Source organism: Aquarana catesbeiana, linkage group LG02 (genome assembly GCF_042186555.1).
Source record: "Aquarana catesbeiana isolate 2022-GZ linkage group LG02, ASM4218655v1, whole genome shotgun sequence".
Lineage (NCBI taxonomy): Eukaryota > Metazoa > Chordata > Amphibia > Anura > Ranidae > Aquarana > Aquarana catesbeiana.
In genome coordinates this window covers 125,216,028-125,234,385 of record NC_133325.1, presented here as the reverse complement: position 1 = coordinate 125,234,385, position 18,358 = coordinate 125,216,028, and the positions used below count along the sequence as shown (strand labels likewise).

The following is an 18,358-nucleotide window of genomic DNA, read 5'->3' as shown; positions in this document are numbered from 1 at the left end:
ATACTGCCCTGCGTCCCATTCTCCGAAGGGAGGTGGATCATGCTCTGCTTCAGTATGTCACAGTACATGTTTGCATTTATGGTTCTACTTCCCAAAGACAACCTCTGGATAGGACGCTGAGCACATGCACTCAACCTCTTTGGTCGACCATGGCGAGGCCTGTTCTGAGTGGAACCTGTCCTGTTAAACCACTGTATGGTCTTGGCCACCGTGCTGCAGCTCAGTTTCAGGGTCTTGGCAATCTTCTTATAGCCTAGGCCATCTTTATGTAGAGCAACAATTCTTTTTTTTCAGATCCTCACAGAGTTCTTTGCCATGAGGTGCCATGTTGAACTTCCAGTGAATAGTATGTGAGAGTGAGAGCAATAAAACCAAATTTAACACACCTGAGACCTTGTAACACTAACTAGTCACATGACACCGGGGAGGGAAAATGGCTAATTGGGTCCAATTTGGACATTTTCACTTAGGGGTGTACTCACTTTTGCTGCCAATGGTTTAGACATTATTGTCTGTGTGTAGAGTTATTTTGAGGGGACAGCAAATTTACACTGTTATACAAGCTGTACACTCACTACTTTACATTGTAACAAAGTGTCATTTCTTCAGTGTTGTCACATGAAAAGATATAATAAAATATTTACATAAATGTGAGGGGTGTACTCACTTTTGTGAGATACTATATATATATTGTAATATTATATTGATAATACTATATAGGTGTGCTGCATCACGGCCTTTTGATCAGCATACTTTGCTTATATTGTAATACATTGTTTACCTTCAATAAAAATGTATTGAAAACAAAACAAAAAAAAAACCTTGATGATTTCCCTGTGGCCTAATTGTACATTATAAGCCCATTTTTATTTCTGTTTGTGCTGACCGCAACTTCACTCCAGGCTAAAGCCTGGATGTTCCAATGGGGAAGTTACAGCCAACATCAAAGCCACTGACCCCCCCCCCCCCAAGATTCTCACTTTGCAAAATAAAATAGTAAAATGGAGGGTCATATTGCTCACTGTATTGCAATCCCACCCTCCAGAGAACCTACCACTAACTGCAGGTTAAGGTGGCATTGTGGCGCCCAACTCCTGACACGGGAGCTGCTGAGATACAGAGAAGAAAGGCACCTTAAGGCTATTACAGCAGCAGGTTACATAAGAATAAGGTAATAGAGCGGAAGGTAGTGCCCTGAGGGAACACACTTCATATCTGAGCAAGCACCTCTGTGATCTGGTTAGCTGCTAGTAACACACTGCATTCACAATGAAAGGATAAGTCAACAATGGTAGGGCTGAGTGGTTTACCTGCTGGTTGATAGAACACAACTTCACCAGTGCTGACTTATCCTCCATTATTGTGAGTGCAGCGTGTTTTTCAGCAGCCAGCTGGATCACAGAGATGCTTGCTCAGATGGTCTGTTCGTATTCCCTTGGGATGCCACCTTCTGCTCCATATCCTTATCTTCAAGCAGATTGTTGCAAACCCAGCCACAAGCACTGCTGTAACAGTCCGTGGTATCACCTGGAGCTGCCCCGTCTTCCCTGTTCCTCAGCAATCTCCTTCAAGGAGTTGTGTGCATCAATGCCATGTTCCCCCAGCACTAACAATGGGAGACATCCTGCTCTGCAGGCTTAGAAAGCATTATGAATGGAGCTGACCCTTCTGCCTGCTGTGCTGAATGATGGCACTCATGTGTAGCGTGCGCCTACATGCCAGAGACGAGCTCGGGCAATCAGACCTAATTATGTGTTTGTCTCATTGTAAGCAGCATGGTCAGACAGTGGTCAGGGAGGCATGGGGCGAGCTATCCGGACACCAACCACATCATGGATTGGAACAGGACCAAGTACTACATAACTCCCTCTTGGGGGGTACGAAAAGGTTTTTTACTATACAGTACTACTTCTTTAGCCACTTTAGGTCACCTGTGTGATGGATCACGTATTTACACGTAATCCGACAGTTCTGGGTAGGGGGCCCACATGCACTGTGCTAGTGGCTCGCTTCCGCTGTCATTATACACATCAGAAGCTGCTTGGAGAATATTGGCTACTCGATGTCCGTCACCTGACGATCGTCAGGGAGAGAGACAGAACTGCCATCTGCCTAAGTAAACAAGGCATATTGCCATTCTGATAGAGTGGAAGGGGTGGAATTTGCAAAACCGGGAATAAATTCCATCTCTTCCCCTAGTAAAAGCACCTCACACAGTATAATATATATATAGTAACACTGGTTAGGCACACAGTTAACCCTTTGATCGCCCCCCAATGTTTAACCCCTTCCCAGCCTGTCATTAGTACAGTGACAGTGCATATTTTTAGTACTGATCACTGTATTAGTGTCACTGATCCCCAGAAAGTGTCAAAAGTGTCAGTATGTCCGCTGCAATATCGCAGTTCCGCTATAATTCACTGATCGCCACCATTTTTTCATTGGATGTGTTTTAAAGTAAAAAAAATTTTTTTTTTTCAAAACCAGCTGTTTTTTTTGTTTTGTTTATAGTGCAAAAAATAAATGCAGAGGTGACCAAATATCGCCAAAAGAAATCTGTATTTGTGGAAAAAAAAGGACATACATTTTATGCAGGTACCGCGCAATTGTCAGTTAAAGTATTACAGTGTCATATTGTAAAAAATGGTCTTGTCATAAAGGGGGGTAAGTCTTTTGGAGGTCAAGTAGTTAAAGCAGAGTCCCACCCAAAAGTGGAACTTCTGCTTTAAGCACTCCTTACCCCCTGATGTGCCACATTTGGCATGTCATTTTTGGGGGGGAGTGGGTACCTAGTTTTGACAGGTACCCAGCTCCCACTTCCACTCGGCCGCCTAGGCAACTCCGCTTCTCCCCCTCCCTCCCTGCAATCTTCTGGGACACGTCACAGGTCCCAGAAGATTGCCTGGCCATTCAGGACGTGCAGCCGTCTGTGAAGCCGCAAGCTGTCACAGCCGGGCGCCAACACTTGCAATACTGGCACCGTGGACAGGAGGGAGAGATGAGAGAGGCTTTGGGCGGCCGCATTGCTTAACCGTGGAACAGGTGAGTGTGTGTTTATTAAAAAAGTCAGCAGCTATACTTTTTGTAGCTGCTGACTTTTAATAAACAAAAAAAACAAGTGGAACTCCGCTTTAAACTCAGCTATGAACAATCAGGCCCTTGTTTGAGCTACATTTCATCTGTTCAATAGATGTAATTTCACATATATTGGCCATAATTCTACTTCAATAATACATTTGAACACATCAGACCAATTGTATTGCCAATCACTATAAATTTACTCTGTACGTGGAAAGATTTCTAAGCAAAAAAATATGCTCATGTGCAACAAATCTATACCTGCTCATGAAAAAGCTCAACTCCATCCATAAGTCGTTTTCATTTTAGCTTGCGTTCCTTTTTGGTATATTTTCCCTTACTTCCTTTCAGGACAGGAAGAAATTAGAAATTTCTCCAGTGGAAACACAGACCACCAGATTTGCTACCATTGGCTGACCGGGACAGCTATATAGATCATTTTGCATGTGGCCAGATATGTCCTGTTGCACAAATCTCACTGCAAAATATCGGTACTCGGTATCGGCGAGTACTTGACTGAAAGTATCGGTGTAACCCTAGTTTTTATTGCTATGTTTTCCTGTCATAATGATAACTGCACTTGCGTCACAAGTACAGCAACTACGTAAAATAGCAATTTGGTTGGAGTTAAATTTCCGCCCACCCCTGCAAAAATTAAAAGCCAGCAGCTACACATACTGCAGATGCTGACTTTTAATAGGACACTTACCTGTCCTGGAGTCCAGCGATGTCAGCACTGCAGTTGATGTTTCCATCAGCTGTCGGCTGCTGCCGTTGCCATTGTGGGTAAGGGAACCCGGCAGTGTAGCATTATGGCTTTACCTTTACACCGGGTCCCTACTGCGCATGAGCAAGGCACTGCTGCGCTCTCCTACTGGCCCGGTGGCGGGGGAAGAAGGGAGGAGGAGGAAGCTGAGTTGTGACATAATTAGCCGTGGCCAGGACTCCCGGAATTGGTGACAGGATATCTGTCAAAGGCAGGTATCTGCCTCCCCCCCCAATGTGGCACCTGAGTGGGGGAGAGACAAATGAGTGGAAGTTCCACTTTTGGGTGGTACTCCGCTTTAAGCCTTGAGATTTAGGCTGGCCATAGGTGGTTCGATTTTTTTTCCCTACAGCTCAGAATTCAGGGGAAAACAGATTCTTCCATTCACACAAATGAGGTGGATGTGGGAATCCCCCCACTGGAACACTGTACTCTGACACTGCCACCTGCTGACAGAATACAATGATCATGGGCTGCAACCGATTTTCCAACATGTCTCTTCAACAGAAGTCAACTTAATAAGTCGAGAAGGGAAGGCCACAGACTGAGAAAAATTGAAATCGGTGTATGACCCGCTTTAATGCTGAACTTCAGGTTTCGTTCGACTCTAAAATGTTTGTTTGGACCAAGCTGGTTCAAACAAACTACAGTTATGTGAAAAAGTATTTGCCCCCTTTCTGATTTTTTTTTTTTTTTTGCATATTGGTCACACTTAAATAACTCAGATCATTAAACAAATTTTATTATTACACAAAGATAACCCAAGTAAATACAAAATTCCCTTTTTAAATGATGGTTTTATTTATTAAAGCAAAAAAGCTGTCCAAACCTGTCTGGCTTTATGTGAAAAAGTAATTGCCCCCTAAACCTAATAACTGGTTGTGCCACCCTTGGCGGCAACAACTGCAATCAAGCATTTGTGATAACTGGCAACAAGTCTTTCACATTGCTGTGGAGCAATTTGGGCCCACTCTTCTTGGCAGAATTGTTTTAATTCAGCCACATTGGAGGGTTTTCCAGCAAGAACGGCCTGTGTAAGGTCATGATACAGCATCTCAATTGGATTTAAAGCGGAGTTCCACACAAAAATGGAACTTCCGCTTTTCGGAACCCTCCCCCCCTCCGGTGTCACATTTGGCACCTTTCAGGGGGGAGGGGGTGCAGATACCTGTCTAAGACAGGTATTTGCACCCACTTCCGGCATAGACTCCCATGGGAGTCTATGCCACTTCCCGTCCCCACCGCGCTGTCTCCTGGGAACACACAGCTCCCAGGAGAGAGCGGGGACCACTTGGGACGCGCAGCGCGACTCGCGCATGCGCAGTAGGGAACCGGGAAGTGAAGCCGCAACGCTTCACTTCCTGATTCCCTCACCTAGGATGGCAGCGGCAGCTGCCGAGAACCGAGCGGGTTCTCGGCGTCCCCTGCCGACATCGCTGGACCCTGGAAGAGGTAAGTGGCCATGTATTAAAAGTCAGCAGCTGCAGTATTTGTAGCTGCTGGCTTTTAATTTTTTTTTTTTTTGGCGGTGTGGGTGGACCCCCGCTTTAAGTCCAGGCTTTGACTAGGCCACTCCAAAACCAAAATTTTGCATTGTTTGAACCATTTGGAAGTGGACTTGCTGTTGTGTTTCGGATCATTGTCATGCTATATAACTCAAGTGCACTTGAGCTTGAGGTCACGAACTGAAAGCCGGACATTCTCCTTTAGGATTTTCTGGTAGAGCTCAGAATTCATGGTTCCATCAATTATGGTAAGTTGTCCAGGTCTTGAAGCTGCAAAGCAGCCCTAGCCCATCACGCTACCACCACCATGTCTGCCTGTTGGTATGATGTTCTTGTTATGAAATGCTGTATGCGTTTTATGCCAGATGTAACAAGATGCACACCTTCCAAAAAGTTTAATTTTTGTCTCATCGGTATTTGCCTAAAAGTTTTCGGGATAATCAAGATGTTTTTTGGTAAATGTGGGATGAGCCTTTGTGTTCTTTTTGGTCATCAGTGGCTTTGGCCTTGGAACGCTCCCATGGATGCCATTTTTACCCAGTCTCTTTCTTATTGTTGAATCAAGAACACTTAACTTACCTGAGGCAAGTGAGGCCTGCAGTTCTTTAGATGTTGTTCTGGGTTCTTTTTTGACCTCCTGGATGAGTCGTCGTCATGCTCTTGGAGTGATTTTTGAAGGCCGGAAACTCCTGGGAAGGTTCACCACTGTTCCAAGTTATCTCCATTTGTGGATAATGGCTCTCCCTGTGGTTCACTGGAGTTCCAAAGCCTTAGAATTGGCTTTAAAACCCTTCCTAGACTGATACATGTACATTACTTTGTTTCTAATCTGTTCTTGAATTTTTTTAGATTGTGGCATTTTGTGATCTGTTAGCGTGCTTCACTTTGTGACAGCTTATATTTATGCGATTTCTTGATTGAACAGGTCTGGCAGTAATCATGCCTGGGTGTGGCAAGTGAAATTTAACTCAGCTTTCCAAAAAATCGTGGTTAATCACAGTTCATTCATGATTCAGCATGGGAGGGGGCAATTACTTTTTTCACATAGGGCCAGGCTGGTTTGAACAGCTTTTTTCCCTTAATAAATGAAAATAGGATTTTTTAAAACAGCTTACCTGTAAAATCATTTTCTTGGGAATACATCACGGGACACAGAGCCTTTGATAATTAGTGGGTTAGATAGTCACCATCAGGTGATTGTACACTGGCAACCCTAATTACAAGACGAGTTCCTCCCCTATATAACCCCTCCCATATGGAGAGTACCTCAGTTTTGTAGCAAAGCAATATGTATCCCCACGTATAAACCCGAAGTGGGGCGGGAGCTCTGTGTCCCGTGAAGTATTCCCAAGAAAAGGATTTTACAGGTAAGCCGTTTTAAAAAATCCTATTTTCTAGTTAATACATCATGGGACACCGAGCCTTTGATAAATACTTAGGTGGGATGTCCCAGAGCAATGCCCAAATTTGAGGGGAGGAAGACACATATCAGAAAAACACAGACCACCAACGGACAAGAGGACTTATACCACTGCCTGCAGCACACTGCGTCCGAAGGTGGCATCCTCATGCCCTCTCACATCCACTTGGTAGAATCTAGTGAATGTATGGACCGAAGACCAAGTTGCAGCCTTGCAGATCTGAGCCATGGAGGCCTGGTGATGCACTGCCCATGAAGCACTAACTGCCCTAGTCGAGTGCTTTAACCTGAAAAGGAGGAATTTTCTTCTTTACACCATACGCCTGAACAATAACCTGTCAAATCCATCTAGAGATAGCGGAATTTGATGCTGCCTGGCCCTTCTTGGGGCCTTCTGGCAAAATAAATAATCAGTCTTTCGTATCTGAGCCGTTGCCTGCAAATAGATTTTGACTGCTCTTACAACATCTAGAGAGTGTAACAACTCCTCCTCCACGGACTGCGGATCTGGAAAAAAGGACGGTAGGACCACATCTTGATTCAGATGGAATCCTGGAACCACTTTAGGCAAAAAAAGTCAGGTGAGTTTGCAACACCACCCTGTCTTTGTGAGTAATCAAACATGGCTCTTTACAAGAAAGAGCTGCTAATTCTGATACCCTCCTAGCTGAGGATATTGCTACCAGGAAAAACGATTTATTTGTCAAAAGAACTAAAGACGGTGCAATGGTTCAAAAGGTTATTTCTGTAAAACAGACAAAACCAAATTTAAATCCCATGGTCACACGGGAGGCTTAACTGGCAGATTCAAGCACAGTGCCCCCTGAACAAACGCCTGGATCAGGGAATGAGAGACAAGCGGCCTTTGAAAGAATACCGACAATTGTAGAAAAGCAAGAATCCTGCTAATGGCATACTTTCTAGGATGCCACCCCCTGGATTCACGCCAGGAAACATATGCCTTCCAGATTCTGTAGTAGATGAGCCTGGAGGCCGGTTTCCTAGCATTAACCAGAGTGGATAGGACTGGCCCCGAAAGTCCATGGCTCTTCAGAATGTGGGTCTCAACAGCCAAACCGTCAAATTCAGACTTCGTAAGGCAGGATGGAATATTGGACCCCGTGACAGTAGATCTGGGCGTAGCGGAAGAACCCAAGGTCTTCCTCCTGCCTTCTTTACGATCTCCACATACCAAGATAGTCTGGACCAAGCCGGGGCCACCAGAATTACTCGCTTTCCTTCCCTTTTGACCCTCCAAAGGAATCACAGGAGAAGCGGAACTGGAGGGAACGCATAGATCAGAGAGTACTGATCCCATGGAATCGTGAAGGCATCTGACCCTTGTGCTAGCGGATTCCTTTGCTCTTGACACAAAGCTGTCCAGTTTTCTGTTGAACCTGGAAGCCAACAAGTCCACATCTGGGGTACCCCCATATGGCCTTAAATATGTTGGGGTGTAGAGACCATTCTCCTGGACAAAGCTGCTGGCGGCTTAGGAAGTCCACCTGCCAATTTTCTACCCCTTGTATAAAGACCGCAGACAGGCAAGGAACATGCCTTTCTGCCCAAGGAAAAATGTGATTCACTTGGGCATCCAGACTCCTGGTGCCTCCTTGGTGATTGATATAAACCACTGCCATAGCAATGTTGGACTGTATCCTTGCAACCTGTAAGTCCATACCCTGAGGGCTAGACGAATTGCCCGAATCTCCAGAATGTTGATGGGCAAGAGCCCTTCGGCTCTGGACCATCTTCCCCGAGTGGAAGCATCTTCCAGAACTGCTCCCCAGCCTATTAGGCTGGCATCTGTGGTTATGACTTTCCAAGTAACTAGGACAAAGGATTTTCCATTTAGCAGATTTTCAGTCAGCAACCACCAATTAACGTTAGGTAATAGGGACATTGGAAGATCCAAGGCTTGAACTCTTTTGTTCCAGGCCGAGAGAAAGCTGCTCTGTAAAGGCCTTGAGCGAAACTGGGCGTAAGGAACAGCCTCGAATGAGGCCACCATTTTCCCCAATAGTCTCATGCATAGTCGAATGGAAGGATTTTTCCTTGCTATGACTACCCGGACCAAATCCTTTATGGCTTTGGTTTTTGACCCGGGTAAAAATACTGTTTTGGACTGTGTCTATGACCATGCCCAAATATTCCAGCCTTTTTAGGGGCTGTAAGGAGGATTTTTCTGGATTGAGGACCCAGCCTAGGTACTCCAAGTACTCCACTGTGCTGAGCACATTGCGGTCTAATCGTGCTATGGACTGCTCTACGAGTAGCAAATCATCCAGATAGGCTGTCACCGTTATGCCCTGAACCCTTAGTTTTGCCAAGGGCAGGGCTAGAATTTTTGTGTAAAGAAAAAAGTTCAGTGCGCTACTCAAATAATAATGTGAATATAAAGAAATGAAAAAATTATAGTTCATATGGAAAATGATGGTATCATAAACTGGAGGTGTGATTCCTCTTTAAATCTTCAGTAAATCTTCTATGGATCTTCTAAGACAGTGCAGAAATAGGAAAAGGGGGCTGCTTACCAGATTTGATGGATCCCCACCACAGAGATCATACGAGCCTGAACAAACTCCTCTCGGGGTCAGGAATAGCTGGTCTTTGAGTAGAGACAGACTTCCCTCCACGCCTGGTAGTTGAAATTTCAGAGGCGGCAATCAGGAATGCTCTCCTCCATTAGCTGCCCCAGCAAGACCACTTGTAGCAGGAAATAGTATATTTTAAAAGAAAAAGAGGCGCTCCATTGTGCAGTAGTTTAAAATGCTTTAATCCATGAATGCACAACTGACATCAAAGCATTGGCAAGGTAAAACACCGTAGCAATTAAAAAACACAACCGACGCCGAAGTCGATCAGCTGAGAGTGTGGTGACGTCAGGTCCTCTGGCTCCACCCAACGTACGTTTCTCCTAAACAGGCATTGACTGGGAGAGGAGGCTGTGTTTTTTAACTGCACAACCTGATGCCGAGTAGATGTCTTAGGTATGCCTGGATCCGAACCCCCTTTTCAGATTATGTGGCAGAGCCTGCAGCGGAGGAGGTAAGCGGCTTCTCAGACCAGCTTCACTGAGCGTGTATCCTGGATGGCATGTAAGTATACAACAGGTTTGTCTCTTACTCTCTCTAGTGGCAGAAATCAGGTAAGACATGCAAACTACTCAAAAAAAGAAGATAATCCATAAGGTGTATACTTAGGATTATCTTCACTTACCTTATCCCCACCTCAGGAAACTGCTGATAACAGACAGATCCAACCTTTACCCATCACGGCAGGTAACGTTGTACCAACCTTCAGGGTTCTAGATTTCTACTCACAGGATCCTCTTCCCTGGACCTGTAGAAGACTGCCAGAAAAACTTTTTATGCAACTTAATTTTTGTGCACCAAAGCGCGGGATCCCAGAGCCTATTCCTCAAAGAGAAACATTACAGGCAAAACCTTGTTTCTTCTTTCACTAGACCCAGGTACCGTCTATCTTAGGCGTATTGGCCCGAGGCATGGATCCTGTTGTATAGCTCCTAGGCCCCCGAAGAGACCATCAAACAGAGTTTTCTTCTTAGCACATCTTTAACGTGACCAACCACCTTAGACACTGGTGAAAAAACTGAGGTACTCTCCATATGGGAGGGGTTATATAGGGGATGAACTTGTCTTGTAATTATGGTTGCCACTGTCCAATCAACTGATGGTGACTATCTAACCCTCTAAGTAATTATCAAAGGCTCTGTGTCCCATGATGTATGAATAAGAAATAATATTTTTTAAAACTGCATCTTGAATTTACTCATTTAAGTGTGAGAAATAAGCAAAAAAATAAAATATCAGGAAGGAGCAAATACTTTTTCACACAGCTTCACTAAATGCTGCAGCATCTGGGAGTGCTGTATAAACTGTATGCAGCCTCAGCTACATACAGAGCTGTGTTCCAGCAGTGGAATTAGAACTTACAGTCCCAGAACAATATTGAGTCGGGCTGAGCGCTGCTCAAGCATTTAAAGGAAGTGTTCTGTTCTATGGAGTGGCAGTGGTCACCACCTGGGAGTCAATATGTTTAGCTTCCCTGAGATTGCATCCATTAGTACAAATCGGGAAGCAAGGCTAGAGTTAGATGAATTGCAATTGAATTGTGATACTTATGTGCAAATTTCAATATTACATTGCTCAATCCTAGGTGACACTATTCAAATAAGAACGTACATACTGCCTTTCAATACTATTAATCTGTTAAAAATGTAGTATTTCAAAATGGTAATCTGTCACACTTGTGTTAGGAAAACAAACTAGGTGCAATGAGACACTTCAGCATTCTATGGATCTCCAGTTCTGCAATCAGTTTACTGTACCTGCATATCCCCACAGAAGCTGTTGTGCTACAATGTAATATCACACTATTAAGAACATGATATATGAAGGATACATATTATGACAAAGACCTACCTAAAATGAATTAGTCAGTAACATACGTAAATGCAAATGGTAACATAACAAATGTAAATCCATTTAAGGTACCTCTATACTCCTCTCTGACAATCCGAGAGCCTTGAATGCTTTGGTGCTTTGCAATGAAAATACTGAAACCTAAAGCTAACGTTAACAAAAGTTTCAGTATTCGAATATTAGAGCACACTGGGATTCAGGGCACTTTATCTGTTTAGGAAGAGGTATAAAAGATCTTTGCAAAAATGAAGGAGTCTGTTCATTAAAAAAATATAAACATAAATAATCCCTGTAATGTGTCTAATGTGTGTATTTCCCAGTATCATCAGCTCCATCTAGTGGCCATATTGCGGTATTTTCCCAACTGCATTATTTCAAGACTAGATAAACCTGACAATCATGGGAAATACATATATTAGACAAATTGCAGAGATTAGACATGGAGGCTTTGCGAATGCTGAGATATTCGCACAGCAATTTTTAAAATAAATAGATCCATAAGTGTCTGTATTGTAGTCTTATACCCAGGTTACAATATTTCTCTTACAGACAGGCAAAATTAAAGGTCATTTGATAGTAAACATAGCAAAATACATATAAAGAGATTTACTGCTAATGTCCAAACTTTACATATTCTTTACAAGCAGTAAAAGAGCTTTAAAACAAGCCCTCTCTATGTGAAGTTATTTATTCTCAAAGATCCTCAAAAATCCTTGAAAGTTGGTGGTCAACTTTAAAATTATAAAGGGCTCCAGTGTGGCCCCCAACACTTCCAGAGGACCACAAAATGGCAGCACATTTTTGTACATCAAGGTACATTGCGTCTAGTTAGGCATCCCATCCAAAATGAATGGGGTAGCATGTACCATAAAGCAGATCTCCATCCAAAAGGGGAAGCTTCGCTTGTTCACATCCCCCCCCCTCCTCCACTGCCATATTTGGCACTTTTGGGAAGGTGGGGGAGGGGGGAACAGGTACCTGGTTTTGACAGGTACTTGATCCCAATCTGGGTAAGGTTGACATTCAGAGATATACGTGCATTTCGGGACCCTTCTCCTTCCCCCGCTGCCTTCTGGGACACACACAGGTCCTAGAAGATGGTGGGACCGTTCAGAAAGGCTTCACTACCAGTTTCCCTTACAATGCCAGTGCCTGCACCGAAGCTGACTGACGAACCAACTCAGGGTGCCGACATCGTGGGATCCCTGGACAGGCAAGTATCCTTATATTAAAAGTCAGCAGCTACAGTATTTGTTTTTTTTTTTCCAGACTGGAGCTCCTCTTTAATGACAAAACATTTCAGTTCTGCTGCATTACACATTGAGGAAGTTGGTGTACAACAGCCCCAGCATTGGTGTCAATAATTATAACCGCCAATGTAGGTGGATGCAATAATGATCTCCAGGACTGGTGTCAGTACTATTAACCTCACATCCCCCCTCTCACATTTGTGTCAGTGACAGTGGAAGTTAATCCCCCACTCCTGCATTGGTTGTTGGTGGCAGTAAAAGATAACCACCATACATTACCCTGCAATGGTGGTCAGTGGCAGTGAACACCCCCCCCCCCCCCCCCAATCATTGGTAGTCAGTGGCAAAGTTAACCACCCTGCATTGCTGATCATTACATTATCACATGCAATGCTCTTTCTCCCCAGGCTGGGACTTTACTTGTGCTGTGGGAGAAGACAACACTTTCTCATAGTACAGGCTCTTTTTCAGTGTTGGGTGCTGGAATACAGGGTTCCAGTGCCCAACCCCACTGCCACTCTACTACCTAAATGATGTCCAAAAGCTTATGGAGTTGCATGCAGGGCACCAGGGGCCTGGAAACACCTGCTGTGTGTCTACATTAAATAACTTTGCTATAACTCTGAAAATGTATTCCTCCCTAATACTTACAGATATAGAGATGTACAGTATGAGAGCTTCTTTTAAGTGTTTTTACTTCATGTTCAGAATATGTAAATACTTTAGGCTCCTTGCGCACACAGAGCCATTCACACGGTACAGCATTCTTTGCCAGGCTGCCTGCAGTGGCGCTGGATGTTGCACCTGTGCGCACTAAAATGAGGGGGGGGGGCACAGTTCAGCTGGACGGCCCCATGTGCAAGGGGCCTAATTTACATGATATGTGCACAGGTTCACCTTAGGTATTAGGATTCAGGTGAGGGGAAGGTTAGAAGGTAACTCCACGTTCATCGCGAAAAAAATAGCAAACAGAAAAAAAATAACATAGCGTATACACTTGCTGCACAAGTCATATTGTAATTGAATGTAAGGTCATAGCAATATGCTGGGGCCCTCATGGGTTAGCGCAAAGAGGGGCTGCAGATTTCTTCTGCTTGTTATTTATCTGCAGGTTGCCGTTGGCTGCAGCGGTATCCCTGGGCAGCAACAGACATGGGATTGGTCAGAACGATCGAGTAGTCTATTGGTCTAATTGGGTGGGCGTAAAGCCGCGCAGAAGAAGCTGATACAAGGGAGCCGAGGACCGTCTTTCACAGACCATTAGGACCGGACCGCGACTCCCACCCACCCTCCCTAATTTCCTGAAAAAGTCATGGTGTTGTTCAGTGGGGGAGTAGTCGTCCAGCATTGTCTGGATGGACACCGTGAAATTTTGTTTAAGTATTCATATTTCATTTTAATTTTGAGTTATTATCAGGTTACCCCTTGGATAACACCGTGGCCATTAATTAAATTGCCAAATAAATATATTATTTGTTTGAAATTATCGGTTGTTGGTGTCTTCTTTTCTAATGTCCCTTTGTGCTGGCCCATGGGTTGTTTTTTAATTACCTTTCCCTCTCAATCTGCAGTGCCTATTTTTTAAATCTAAATGTGATTTAACTCTTTTTATAGTGATTTTAACTCGGTGTACACTATAGTGAGTAGTAAGTGCTCGAACGTTTTTTTTTTTTGTATGGGTTCACGTAGAAAAACAAAACGAATTTTTAAACACACTTCACATGAGAATCTTAACAAAAGAAAATAATTTAGAATCCATTACCTCGACTTATTGCTGCTTCCTTCAAAGCAGTCAAAATTTCTGGTTTTAAATCTTCAGAAAGAAGCCTTCCTTCTAGACCAGGGAATAATGCACTAAGCGAGAAAAAAAGAAAATTATGAAATTATTTCACATATTGTTTAGGAGATGCATTTGTGCTTTCTTAACCACTTCATCCCCAGATGATTTTACCCCCTTTCTGACCAGAGCACTTTTTACAATTTGGCACTGCGTCGCTTTAACTGACAATTGCGCGGTCGTTCAAAGCTGTACCCAAACAAAATTTGCTTCCTTTTTTTCCCCACAAAGATTTCTTTTAGTGGTATTTGATCACCTCTGCTGTTCTTATTTTCTGCGCTATAAACAAAAAAAGAGCAACAATTTAAAAAAAATATATATATTTTTTTACTTTTTGCTATAATAAATATTCCCCCAATTTAAAAAAAAAAAAAAACTAATTTCTTCATCAGTTTAGGCCAATACCTGTTGGCTTACATGTGGCATGCAATCCTTGCTCACAGTGGCAGAGGGTGGTAGGGGAGGTGAGGAGAGGAGTAATATAAGCAGCTCCTAGGGGCAGCTTAAAATGAACATGTTGCTTGATCCTGCAGGGGCAATTTATAAGCTTGTTTTTTTTGTGTTTTTTGTTTTGACAAAGTGAACCAAAACAAGAACAGGTAAACAGAACAAAAAAATGTAACTCAGAGCCGGTTCACACGGGGGCGACTTGTCAGGCGACCTAGCCGCCTGACAAGTCGCCTCCCGTTCTGTACAATGGAACCGCTCTAATCGGAGCGACGCAAGTCGCTCCGACTTAGAAGAAAGGTTCCTGTACTACTTTGGGGGCGACTTGCATAGACTTCTATACAGAAGTCGTCTTGCAAGTCGCCCCGGCAGTCGTGTGCAGGTCGCCTCGGTGAGGCGACCTGCAAGTCGTGCCGCGTCTAGTGTGAACCGGCACTCAATGCCACCATTTATTATGTGTCGGGTATTCTTTATCTTTATTTGCCATTTTTGTACCTAAAATATGCTGTGACTCATCCTGCTCTACAATTACTGTGATATTGGATGCACCTCTAAGTTTTGTATCACTATTTCCTTTCTGTAAGATTTACTGTCTTGCTGAAGTATGCAATAAAAGTTTAAACTTTAAAAAAAAAAACAAAAAAAAAAACTATTCAATAACACAAAAAGTGCTAATATCATAATTATACCTGGGGAACTCTTCGGAGGTGATGTAAACAACATCCTTATCAGATACAGATGAAGAGAAAGAAATAAAATTCCCATTTTGCAGAGGAAGCATTTCTAATCCTATAAGTTCACTGTAGTTCTCATCACTGAGTATAAACTCAAGTAGGTGAAGCTTCTCATGTTTAGGTCCCTTATGTGCACATTTCCTCAACACCTGACGGACAAGAGCAGGGGTGACCTTCTTCACTGGCTTAGAACTATTTAATGGGATTTGGAATGCAGCAGCAACATTTTTCGGAACCCTGGCAATGTGAGTCCCTGAGTTCTGGAGGTAGTTCAGGATGGTTTTTGTGTACTCTTTACTTTCATCTATCTCAGTAAAGTTGACATCACATTCTTTTAACCAGCACTTCTTGGTGGAGAAAATCACTGCATTCTGGCATAACATCTTTATAAGAGGTTCTACGATGGGTTTCCAGTGTGTCCTAATTTGTTCCACCTCTGGCCACACTCTGTAGATTCTTTCAGCAGACAGAGGGAAATCTGGATTCTCTTCAGTCTCCATTCTCTTAATGGCTTCTAAGATAAGAGTGGCATATGCTTTTGGGACAACATTCTTGACAAGAAGTTCATTCCAAAGCGCAGCAGGATCCCGCCACTGGTCTAGTTCTCTCCATTTGATACTCCTACGGTTGTCTGTTAAACCAAAGAAACCACTGATGTGAACTGGAAGACCTGTCTTACTTTCATCTCCTGGAGGTAAAGGAAGAAAACAAAAGGCCCTTCCAACAAACTGTGCCTCAGCTCCCTTTTCCTCACCATTGCTCCATAAAGGCATGGCAATTCCAATAGCAGGAACAAATTTGAGGTCATCAGCAAGACAATCTAATTCATTGCATATGCCTCGGCCTCCAACACTGTTGCATACCAACCACGAGGAAGTCTGCGTTTCCTTGACACTTTCATCCTCAACAACAATATTTACATGATATGTAACACAAGTTATACTATTACTTGGCACACCTTTGCAATAGCTATCAATTGATGACCCAAGAATCTTAATAGAGTTGGGTCTATCATGTTTCAGAAGCTTGTTCTCGCTAGCCGTAACCCTGAAAATTAGCTTTTCAGAGCCATCTGCCTCTCGTACGTGAAGAGACACTTTTTGGACATTCTTTAGAAAAAGAAGAACAGTGTCTGCATCAGCTCTGAAGGATTCATAGAGTTCTAGAACCTTTTCTTTATTGTACAAATTGCTACTTAGCAAGGAGGGTTGGACACGAAGAGGGAATCTGAAGAAGGTTCCATGGAAATGACCTTCTGTAAAGGTTTCTTTAGTGCTTCCGAAAATGTTAACAAATGGGGCAAATTGGTCCTCGAGTTCACTTATTTCTTTGCTGTCCTCTTTAATGTTCCAACACTGGCCTGACTCGTGGCGTCCAAAGAGTACCTGGTGTGGATCCAGAATCCCAATTTGATCTCCACTAAAAATACTGGGAACATCTGCAAACGAAAAAAAAATAGAAACAAATCTTCATCAGATATAGATAAGCAACAATAATTTTTTTAGCAGTTCAAAAACAGGCAAATATTTCATCTTGTAAGCACAAATCAATGAGTAATTAAAAAGCAAATGCGTAAATTTGAACCACCTATAGAAGGGAAAGGGAAGACATGAAGAAAGAAAAGGGGAGACATGATTGAAACCCTTAAATACATCAAGGGGGTGAATAAGGTTCAGGAGGGCATATTCTGAAACCAAAATCAAGAACACGGGGACATGACCTCAAACTAACTGGAGGAAAGTTCAAAACTAATTTTAGAAAGTACAGTGCATCCGGAAAGTATTTACAGCGCTTCACTTTTTGCACATTTTATTATGTTACAGCCTTATTCCAAAATTGACTAAATTAATTATTTTCTTCGAAATTCTACAAACAATACCCCATAATGACAACTTGAAAGAAGTTGGTTTGAAATCTTTGCAAATTTGTTAAAAATAAAAAAAATGTACATAAGTTTTCACAGCCTTTACTCAATACTTTGTTGAAGCACCTTTGGCCAAATACAGCCTCAACTCTTTTTGAGTAGGATGCTACAAGCTAGGCACACCTATTTTTGGGCAGTTTCTCCCATTCTTCTTTGCAGGACTTCTCAAGCTCCATCAGGTTGGATGGGGATCGTCAGTGAACATTTTCAGATCTCTCCAGAGATGTTCAATTGGGTTCAATTCTGGGCACTGGCTGGGCCACTCGAGGACATTTACAGAGTTGTCCCATAGCCATTCCTTTGTTATATTGGCTGTGTGCTTAGGGTCGTTGTCCTGTTGGAAGATGAACCTTTGCCCCAGTCTGAGGTCCAGAGCGCTCTGGAGCAGGTTTTCAACAAAGATGTCTCTGTGCATTGCTGCATTCATCTTTCCCTCGATCCCGACTAGTCTCCCAGTTCCTGCCACTGAAAAACATCCCCACAGCATGATGCTGCCACCACCATGCTTCACTGTGGGGATGGTATTGGCCAGGTGATGAGAGGTGCCTGGTGGTATTCTCTAGACATGATGCTTGCCATTTTGGCCAAAGAGTTCAACCTTTGTTTCATTAGACCAGAGAATTTTGTTTCTCATGGTCAGAGTCCTTCAGGTACCTTTTGGCAAACTCCAGGCGGGCTGTCATGTGTCTTTTACTGAGGAGTGGTTTCCATCTGACCACTCTGCCGCACAGGCCTAATTGGTGGAGTGCTACAGAGATGGTTGTTCTTCTGAAGGGTTTTCCCCACTCTACAGAGAAACACTTGAGCTCTGTCAGAGTGACCATCGGTTTCTTGGCCACCTCCCTGACTAATGCCCTTCTCCCCCGATCGTTCAGTTTGGCCAGGCGGCGCGCTCTAGGAAGAGTCCTGGTGGTTCCAAATTTCTTCCATTTACGGATGATGGAGGCCACTG

The 18,358-nt window shown here is 43.4% G+C and overlaps 1 protein-coding gene across 3 annotated transcripts in view; it reads right to left on the bottom strand.

Moving 5' to 3' along the window:
* The window catches only part of SACS (sacsin molecular chaperone), a 143,193-nt gene that overhangs the window by 24,397 nt on the left and 100,438 nt on the right, over positions 1 to 18,358 (bottom strand). For all 3 annotated transcript variants that reach the window (XM_073613437.1, XM_073613436.1, XM_073613438.1), the window contains exons 8-9: positions 15,438 to 16,920; positions 14,227 to 14,318 (exon numbers count right to left, since the gene is read on the bottom strand). In XM_073613437.1, the coding sequence (XP_073469538.1) occupies positions 14,227 to 14,318; positions 15,438 to 16,920 (1,575 nt within the window). The remainder of the gene's footprint in view (positions 1 to 14,226; positions 14,319 to 15,437; positions 16,921 to 18,358) is intronic.